Below are 10,224 nucleotides of genomic sequence, written 5' to 3' on the forward strand. Positions count from 1 at the left end.
CTCTCTAGCTGTGTCGAGGAGTCGGTCTCGAGTGTCAAACCCATTAACTTTTATGGTTTGTTTAGGAGTTGCTGCTGGCTTGGTCTTTGGCGTCTAGGGCTACGATCAATGGTTCGCCCGACTTGTTTTGAAACATAGCTCGATTGAATAACCGCCCAAAAGGACTTGATACCCTGAGCTCCAACCGTCACGTGAAAAAAAAATATCACGGAGAGAAAGAAAAAATTACCTTTAGATTATTTCATTTCTTCTAAATTTCATGGTTGCGTTGCTTATCGTTCTCTCTTATTTTCGCACTTGTAAGATTTCTTACGCAATACATTTTGATTCTAATAATGCCTAACGCCGACACCCTATAATTCGCATTTCTGCCTACAATAAATAAATAAAAAAAAACTAAACTTTCTATCCTATTTCCGGCGCTGTTTAATTATTGCATGCGAGCGATTATATGTTCTTGTGAGCATTTCTTTAAAATTTTTTTCGTCGGTAGTTGAAACTCCTTAACTACGGCGCGCGCTGTTCATAAAACAACTCAAAAATATAGAATATCCCTAACTTTCTCCTAAGAATTATTATCCCGAATTTGTGATACTTCAAATGTTCTGCACGCGCACATCTTCTTTACATCCTTCACATTAAACTGAAATCATGAGTTCCCAATCTTTCTGTCGCCTGTCTGCGGCTGTCCGTTTATGGCTACGCAATCCCCTATTTATTCACGGATCTCTAAGTACATTTTTGAAAACTTCCTTCTTATCAGATTTATTGAAATTACCCCTCGTTTTTCTAATCTCCGCGTGGCTAGTCTTTGTCTTCTAAATCAAGTACGGTTATTACTTTCGCTGCAAGTGCCCCTTCAAAAAAAAATATTTCCCTTCGCCGGGATAAAATCCGGATTCCGCCCTAGTGCTTCTTAGTCAATGACTCCCTTAATTACTTGAATTCTCTTTGTTACTTTATGGCAAAAAAAAAACATATATAAAATTAAAACGTTACAGATTATTTTCTTGCTTCCGCCGGTCTGTTTCTACGTCCCATCTAATTTCCCGCAACCTCAATAATTCTTTTAACAATAGCCTACAATAACCTTCTATGCACGGAGCGCGTCATTTCCCTTCAACCTTCCTTTCCCCTTTTCTCCCTCGCTCAATGGTGGTTCCCCACGCCCGCAAAAAAAAATGTTCCCTCACATGAAAGAAGGAAGAAGAAAAAAAAAGAACTTGCCTTCGGCGAACAGCGGCTGCCGCCCTCTGTCCCTCAACATTAACTGCCCTGCTCTAAGCCTGCTGAGATGAATTTATAAACAGAAAATAACGGACTTGTTATTTTCGTACGACCTGTCTATGTAAGTTTCTAGACGACAATTACTAATACCGTAATACCGGGCGTAACTTCCCTCCTCAAGCAACAAACGAAAAAAAAACGCAAATGAATATTCCTTTTCCTAGTAATATTAGCTGCAAGTAGGCAACGAAGCAAAAAAAAATATATGACTTGAAAAAGTTAGCTCTAGCGTCTTTACTGCCTTCAACGTATCTTATGCGAGCGCAATGAATCGTATCATTATTATTTTATTATTCTCTGTTCAATTTGCGCGAGCCCCCAAACAAAACAACCCCGGTGCTGAAACAAAAATTCTAATTAAATGAACTACGATTTCCAATTTCGTGATTTTGCGAGCCCTATAGTAATTGCGTCGAAAGCTATTTAGTCCATCTTTTCCTCCGTACTTCCTTCACTTGGGACCTGGCCCGACTGCATACCTCCGTGCGAGCGGTAGGGCGGGTGGTGTTTTCGGAGGTTTGAAGAACCTCCCGCCGAAATTCCTATGTCCTTCCTGTTGCTTTCCATTTTCGTCCGTCGCTTAACCATCTTTCCCGCGCTCAATCTAATGTAGCTAATTTCTCGCAGAGCCTCAAGACTAACGCTAACGCAGATGAGCAAAATAACAATTATATCGCAAGACATGATGCGCGGTAAGGTGCACTTCCGATAATAAAGTTAAAAAAAGTCTCCATGAAATAACTTTCGTGTCCCCTAAACACCCAAATACTTACTTGAATGCATGAACACTACGATAATCGCGCGCCAATTTAAGCTAACATCTTAGTCAAATGTCTGCACAGAATGAAAAATAATGTCTAATCGCGCGCTGGCCTAGTTGAATCTAACCCCACGGGATTATTTTTATGTTTTTATCTTGCCCGTTCTACAGCGCCACTTCTTTAGTTTAAACCTTACGTACTGATCTCGCTGAGAGCAAGAGAGAAAACGTGAGAGAGAGTTTTATAACACCCTAAACATCCTATAAGAAAATCCCACAGCAGAGAATTTAATGCATTGACACAAAAAATCCTATCACAGAAAAAAAAAATCACCTAAAATGCAATTATGGCACAAAAAAAAAAATCAAAAATTAGCTCAACAGTAACAGAAAAAGAGAAAAAAAAAACAAACTTAATTATTACTCCAATTGTCAATTCGTCACTGCCAGTTTTTGAACCCCACACCATAGACCCACTTGATTACGAGGCCTACTTTTGTTTGATTAAAGAATTGCGTCCTACTTCTACTTTATTTCTAACTTCTCTTCTTGGTCTTGATGTAGTAATTTCAACTTTCAACCGAAACTGTAATCATCGATATAAGGGGGGTGGCGTCGACCGGATTTATAGTTATTGCAAGATACTAATTATTTCGACACCTGTATTGAACTATCAATCGTATGGAAATCTCGATAGAGTTTTTAATTAAACATTTTTTAATAAATTTCTGTCAGGTTTCTGGCACGAGTGTCGGCGCGTGACAAGGTTCTCACGCTGGCAGCTAGGACACGAATTGACAAAGGAAAAGATACAAACATTTATCAGTTCAACACTTATATACTTAAGACACCAATTTCACCCTAATACAGATCGACATAGAAATCCTATTCTTACAGCTCATGACGTTGACTTCCCAGTCATGAATGTGTCATGACGTTGACTTCCCAGTCATGAATGTGTCCTAATTTTGAGTCGAGGTCAATTAATCTGATCAATCGTCATACGAAGATTGCCTTCGTGTCTATGTTGTTCATTGAACATCTCCAATTTATACGAACAAATACATACTAAATCTTGGCCTTGAAGACTATTGCATTCGGAATTTTGAACTTACGATCGACGCACAATTGAAGACGAGAAACAAGAACAAATTTTGGTCGATAGCCTAGGTTTTTAGCAATTACGTCAGTAGTGCTTACGTTTACTAACAATTAACTTTACTTAACAAAGTGACGTAATATGGAACTACTTAATGCATTGTTATTGCAGATTGAACATTTATATTCTATTCACTCGCCATGCCACTCATCACTACTCATCACTCTACTCATCACTCTACCCATCACTCTACTCATCACTCTACTAGCGCCCCACCGTCCTCAGACACGCGTGTTCACATCTTCCCCAATGACGACGACCTCCTCCTCTTCCTCCCCTAAAGCCTACCAGTCCGTCTACGCCTCACGCTTCGGGGATTGGAGGTCCCGGGCTGCTGAACGCCTCGCGACTTTTGACGCCACTGGTCCGAAGGATGCTTCAAACTCCCTCACATCCTCTTTGGGACCTGCCCGTACGTCTCCTCAGTCGGACCGTCTGTCTCCTCAGTCGAACCGTCCGTCTCCTCAGTCGGACCGTCCGTCTCCTCAATCGGACCGTCCGTCTCCTCAGTCGGACCGTCTGTCGTCTCAGTCTTTCCGGTCATCACCACAGCTGGGCCGGACGTCTGCTCAACCGCAACGTACGTTCACTGAACCGGAACCTACCTCTCCTCAATCACTACTTGCTTCTGCTGAATCGCAGCCTAAGTCTGCACACTCGCGACGCACGTCTTCTTTTTCCCACCGTACTTCTCCCCAGTCGACCAGCACGACACCCGAGTCCCCGGGTACATCCCCGCGGTCCCCGCCTTGGTCTATGTCCTCTGTGGGGCATCCCTCATATTTGCTCAAAAATTCGATGTCCTCTTGTCCCACTCGACCCGACGATGCAGCGGCACGCGACTCAACGTATTTTTCGTCACCAGTTAAAGGTTCTTCATCAACTGCATTCAAAGGGACTACTTCATCAACAGTGAAATGTTTAGCGACCACAAGTAATGGTAGTTCATCGTCCGCAAACAAAGGATCATCTTCGTCTGTGGTGACACGTCTTTCAGCAACTTCGCCCAAACGTGTTCCATCGTCTCCAGTTGAAACTTTTACATCACCTGCCATTAAATCTTCATCATCCCCAATTGACGCTGTTTCGCCTGTACCAGCGATTTGTTCTGCGCCACCGCCCATCAAATCTGTTCCCTTAGACCAAGAACAGAACCCTGACTTGTCCATCAGTTGGCCGTCACCGGGGCTGCGGAGTTCTTACCACCGCAATCCATCGTCAGACGCGATTTCTGCTCCTATCCGGCGATCAGCTTCATCCGTCGCAACAGGTCGCGTTGCTTTTCAGCCATTGAGTCACGCCGCCGCTGACTTACCCAAAAAATTCAGGTTTATCATCCCAGAGGATCCTGTTAGCGATCTTCCTAGCGCGGGTAGCGTTGGGGCGAGAGTGGCGCTATGGGCGCGTCGTCTGGAGGAGGAGAAGAAGAAGGAGGCGGTGGTCTTGAGTCCGCTGAGAAGGCGAAAGTTGCGTCACCAGACCCAGCCCATCACCCTGCAGGAGGTGCTCTCTGCCGCCCGCCTCGGTAGGACAATGCAACGGCCGCTAAGATCTCTAATTCTGGTCTCTACTTCCAATTAATGGCTCCAGCTTCTACTTACGGTCTCTAACCCAGGTCTCTACTTACGGAACATGGTTACGACCAGTACTTCCGGTCTCTACCTGAAGTCTCTACTTCCGGGTTATAGTTTCTCATTACTTCCGGGTTTCCCCTCAGGTCTTTACTTTCGGACTATGGTTTTGACTACTATTTCCGCGCTCTACCTTGGGTCTTTAGACCCATGACGAGGAACTTATGTCCGTTACGGCAGGGAATTGATTACAGAAAAATGCCACTTGTAAAAGCTCGGAAGCAATCTAAAATAATAAATAATTCTTCTAGATTGCTTTCACGTTATGCAGACGTCGTTTTTTAGCAATCAATTCTTTGCTGTAATGGGCATAAGTTCTTCCACATGGAGGCCATTCTTTAACGATATAAATGCAACGATGATTTTTCTAATGAATGGCTGCAAGATTCGCTGCCCTCAGTTTCTGGAATACCAAACCGTATAGTCTCGGATTTTTATCAAAAATTGTCCCTTCTTAATTAAGAGACGCTTTGCAAGTACTGATAGCTGAACTTGAATTTTGCTTGTATCTTTGGTGCCAGCGTCTACGGACCAGCCAGCGAAAAACCTAGCTTGTCCGTCGGACAAGCTAGGTTTTCATGCACTGTCTGGTCAACGCAAAGTCTCACCAATAACGAAAATAAGCTTAGATTAGCTCATAACTTCTTCGTCTCAATATCTGTCCTGGATTTCGGGTCGCTACTTTCACATCTACATCTGGGCTTCTCTTCTGACACCAACTTCTGGTTCAAAGTCCAGCCGCTGCCCAACTTGTCTCCTACCACAATATGTTTCATTCACTGTTTCTTAAACTCCTGCCTCCCCAGCTTCTTACTTGTATCTCGTCTTCCATTGGCTACTCCCCTCGGCTTCTCCTTCCCTCTAACCTATTCCCCATGGCTTCATTTTACCTCTTAGCTATTCCCCATGGCTTGATTTTCCCTCTTAGCTATTTGCCATCGCTTGATTTTCCCTCTTAGCTATTTCCCCTGGCTTCATTTTCCCTCTTAACTATTCCCCATGGCTTGATTTTCCCTCTTAGCTATTCCCCATGGCTTTCTTTTCCCCTCGGTTCTTCCCCGAGTACCCGAATTACTCTCCTTAAATCCTTGTGCTGAGATCGCTCCTGTTCTACGTGACCTGTGTTATATGCATGTCTTACAAGAGTAGCTGTTTTTTTCGGGAGTTTTTTTTATAATGGACTCATTTATTATTGTATTTCATCATTAAGATACTTTTTCCTCTACCTTATAATTATTTTCTAAAATTTGTATAAGTTAGAAACAATAAATGTAAATGCCAATTGTTGGGTGCAGTCCACATGCTCGTGGTGCGTGTCACGCTTGCCTGCCACTAACGTCCATCTGACTACTCACGTCTGCTTCATGAATGCTTCGATTATTAATTTTTTTTACTAATTATTTATTTATGACTATGACTAATTTTATGACTTTTCTAAATGAATGGTTTGGTTATTTTCCTGCCTGTTGTGTTTTTTTTTTTTTTGTAAGAGAGCTGCATTCTCATTGGGTGACGCGAGAAATTCTAAACCTCTTTAAAAAAATTATTTTACATAACGCTGCGTCAGCATTATAAAATATATTATCTTTAATCGTCATCTTACGATATGCTGATCAAATTAAAACAAAGCTCTGGAATTATGCTATGATTTTTTTTTTTGCCCGCTTGGACAAGAATTTTTACAGCAGCTGTCACGTACAAATCATTGACAATCGTTCAGCTACCTGAGCTTCACGCAACGGCTGTACACACAGAGAGGAAAATTAAAGTGTCAATTTGTTCGAATAGTGCCACCTTCTGCTCGTAGCACCGCCTTTTATCTCGGCCGAATTGGGTTAGGATTTGACATTAAAATTCCGCCGCTATTTGAACAAAACCTCACTCATATCTCTGAGTGTAAGTAAGCAAATATATGCCTTAAATTGGTATAATCAAACAGCAGGGCGAGACCAAAGCGCAGCCGCCTGGGGCCATACTTTCAAAACTGGCTAAGTGAACGTAAGTACTTACGCACTATTTTCTTGTCTATGATTGGTGGATTTTGCTTGAAAGGCCGTCAATGATTGGCTGATGAACTTACGATCTCTTAACTTTTTTTGAAAGTATAGGCCCTGTAATCTCAGAAAAATGCGTGAGACGTTGTCCGAGTAGCGATGAATTTTTCGCCCTGACCTAGTTTGGCCAGGCAAAAAAACGTATCAGCGCCACGTGCAGTAGGTGAGCGACTATTTGGATAATATGACAACTAGTTTTTTGAGTAGTAATTTGTGACCCATAAACCATTTGACCCATTAAGTGTAACGAGCCTAGATTACAGCTAATTATGATATGTCTGTTGTATGTACGACAGTAAGGTCTATGTTTTGTAGTATACATAACATGGTTGAATATTATCATCGACCGACTTGTGGCTTCGAAAACGTTCTGTTATAGACCACCATGAGTATTACTTGGATACTCTTGCCTAAAAGGTTCAGTGTTGCGGCTCTCGGTAATGCACTTTATTATTTATTAGTTGAACACCTACTACTTTCTGGACACTCGTGCTTCTTCTACATTCCTACTTCTTGGATAGGTACTTACACTTCTTGGTCACTCCTACTTCTTGGACGCTGAAAACTGATCCTCTTAGATACATACACTTCCCGGACACTCTTTCTTCTAGGATACTTACACTTTTTGGACACTCCGACTTCGTGAATAACAGTTCTATGATGGCAGATGTGGAGCCGTGGGGCGCTGCGGATGATGTTTCCTCTCACCACACCGCCGGGGAGGAGGGGGAAGACGCTGCTGGAGGAGTGCGAGGTCAGTAGGAGTGTTCGAGCGCTGCTGTTGGCCACAAATTTAACACGTGAAATATCTCTGTAGCAAACGCTCAGCCAGAGATATTGCACAGCAAACATGCAAAGCTACACTTGGCCTCTGAGCTAATGAGGTTAGGTTAGGTCTGGATAAGTTTGTCTGGACGGAAAGTCGGAGCTAACGAGGTTAGGTTAGGTCCGAAAAAGTTTTTTTGGCTGGAAAATCGGGGTAAGCGTGGAGGTAGGCTCGTGCTGAGGTGTAGCCTCCATGTAGACTGTACTGGCTGGAGCAGTGGCTGCGAGCTTTCGGCGTCCATGGCTGTGAGCAATCAACTTTATATTAAATTTATACTCATTTGTGAGGTTCATAGGCTAATATATTTAGCAGCATATTTGCGCGCGAGAAGGAATATGAAAGTGATGATAGTGTCCAGCAATGTTGGCCTCAAACATGCATCCCCGTGTTGGCAGTTGAGAGAATAGGTTGCCGAGTGAGCTGGAAAGTTTGTTCATGGTCCACACTAATTGGCCCTTGTGTGCCGCTGCCGCATCACGTGCCCGTGTCTAACGTGCCTGTGCCTGATGGGCCCGTGCCTAAGGTGCCCGTGCCCGTGCCTGACGTGCCCGTGCCCGCAGGTATCCTGAAGCGCGATGGGTCCCGCGAGTCGTGGGACTGCCCGCGCTCCATCCTAAAGCTGTCCTCACCCTCCCCGCTCACCCAAGACTTCCCCGTCGTCCCCACGCCCAGCTTCCCCCAAATCACGGACACCCCCACACGGGGGATCTTGAAGCAGATGGATGGGGTGTGGGGGCCGTGCTCCCCCAAGCGCACGGTCGTGTCCCCACAAGCGCCCCCCGTCTGGGGGAGGCAGCTCCGTGGGGTCCTGAAAAAAGAGTCCAGCTTGGAGGACGGACGGGAAATTCGGTCCATTCTTAAGCCTCAGTCGGACTTCGTGAGACATTCCTCGGACTCGTCGTCAGGTGAGACATTCCTCTGACTGTGGTGCGCTGTGATGTAATAATGTGATGTAATATGTAATAATTATTATGTAATATGTGATGTAATAATGCGATGTAATGTGATGTAATATGTAATAATTGTAATAATTAATATGTAATATGTGATGTAATAATGTGATGTAATACCTCGCCTGCTGCCCCACAGACGACCAGGGTGGCGCCCTACAGGGCGGGGCGCTGCCCCCCAGCGGGCCGGTGGACCGGCAAGGGAGCCCGGACCCCGCAGACCTGCCCCCCAGGATACTCCTTAACGCCGTAAGTCCTCACACGGCCTCCTCCTCCTGGCCTCACATGGCCTACTTCTGGCCTCTCATGGCATTCATGGCAGCGGCTCTGCCTCATAAATGTTCTTTTGCTTTCATCCATAAATGTTGTTTTATCTCACACATAAATATTGTTTACCTTCACTCATAAATGAATGATTTGGTCTTCACATATTAATGTTGTTTTGGCGTATCCTTTAGGCACCAGCTAGCGTGCCCTTAAGGCAGCAGCTAGCGTGCCCTTAAGGCAGCAGCTAGCGTGCTCTTAAGGCAGCAGCTAGCGTGCCCTCAAGGCAGCAGCTAGCGTGCTCTTAAGGCAGCAGCTAGCGTGCCTTAAGGCAGCAGCTAGCGTACCCTTAAGGCAGCAGCTAACGTGCCTTAAGGCAGCAGCTAACGTGCCTTAAGGCACCAGCTAGCGTGCCCTTAGGGCAGCAGCTAGCGTGCCCTTAAAGCAGCAGCTGGCGTGCCCTTAATTAAGGCAGCAGCTAGCGTGCCTCTGAAGGGGCAGGCGTAAAGGCTTCAATGCAGAGACGTCTTTATCCTGCACCCGTGAAGAGTAGAGTTAACCTTCGTGTTTTGCATGCGGTTTCCTCAGAGCGGGACGCACCTGGCGGGGAAGGAGGACCTGGGAGCCGCACTCAGGCACATTGAGAGCCTCGCACGGGAGCGCCGCGCCCCTGCCCTGCCCTCTGCACCTCTACCGTGAGTACTCATGAAGGGAAATAATCTTCGGTGGTGAGGTCAATGTTTCGTTTGCCGATTGATCGTCGTTATTAATCGTCGCTAGGTAAATTGTCGGCGTCAGATCTTCTAATTAATTGTACGCTAGAGCACCAACATGCAGAGGAGCCCAGCATGCGTCGTCAGGTGAGAGATACGCGTGCTACGACTGCTACGTGTCTGAACCTTGACACGCGCTTTGGTTTTCCCACGTGTCCATAATCTGCGACACAGCGCATGGTGTGCATTGCTGTGCAGCGCTATGTCTGGTGTGTCATGCACAAGTCGGCAGCGCCTAGCGTGCAGTGGTGTAATTGATGCTGTGATGCGATTATGTAGCACTTGGTTCGGTAGTGCGATTGGTGTAGTGATGAATTTTGTGCAGTTAATCGATTGATGGAGTGGTGTAACCTCAAGTTGCGGCTAATTACGCCAATCTACAAACGGTGAGCAAGAGGCAAACCTCAAAAATACAGGCCGATGACACTGACATCACATATAGTGAAGGTGTTTGAGGTCATTCCCAGGAGGTTGGTACAGCACATGGAGGAAGTTGATCGTTTCAACAGTTCACAACACA

General features: G+C 45.1%; 2 protein-coding genes across 2 annotated transcripts in view; both read left to right on the plus strand.

Annotated features, from left to right (window-relative positions):
- LOC108675720 overlaps nt 1-3,322 on the plus strand; it is a 39,679-nt gene extending 36,357 nt beyond the window's left edge. The window contains exon 14 of the mRNA XM_047881499.1: nt 3,318-3,322. Coding sequence (XP_047737455.1) covers nt 3,318-3,322 — 5 coding nt within the window. The remainder of the gene's footprint in view (nt 1-3,317) is intronic.
- A 94-nt stretch (nt 3,323-3,416) lies between these two features.
- Nucleotides 3,417-9,630, plus strand: LOC108675723 (flocculation protein FLO11). Its single transcript, XM_018163747.1, has 5 exons — nt 3,417-4,731; nt 7,559-7,645; nt 8,278-8,622; nt 8,807-8,916; nt 9,520-9,630. The coding sequence occupies exons 1-5, from the start codon at nt 3,456-3,458 to the stop codon at nt 9,628-9,630; spliced, it is 1,929 nt and encodes a 642-aa protein (XP_018019236.1). The 5' UTR covers nt 3,417-3,455.
- Nucleotides 9,631-10,224: the final 594 nt, after the last annotated feature.

Source organism: Hyalella azteca, unplaced genomic scaffold (genome assembly GCF_000764305.2).
Source record: "Hyalella azteca isolate HAZT.00-mixed unplaced genomic scaffold, Hazt_2.0.2 contig8077, whole genome shotgun sequence".
NCBI classification, from domain to species: domain Eukaryota; kingdom Metazoa; phylum Arthropoda; class Malacostraca; order Amphipoda; family Hyalellidae; genus Hyalella; species Hyalella azteca.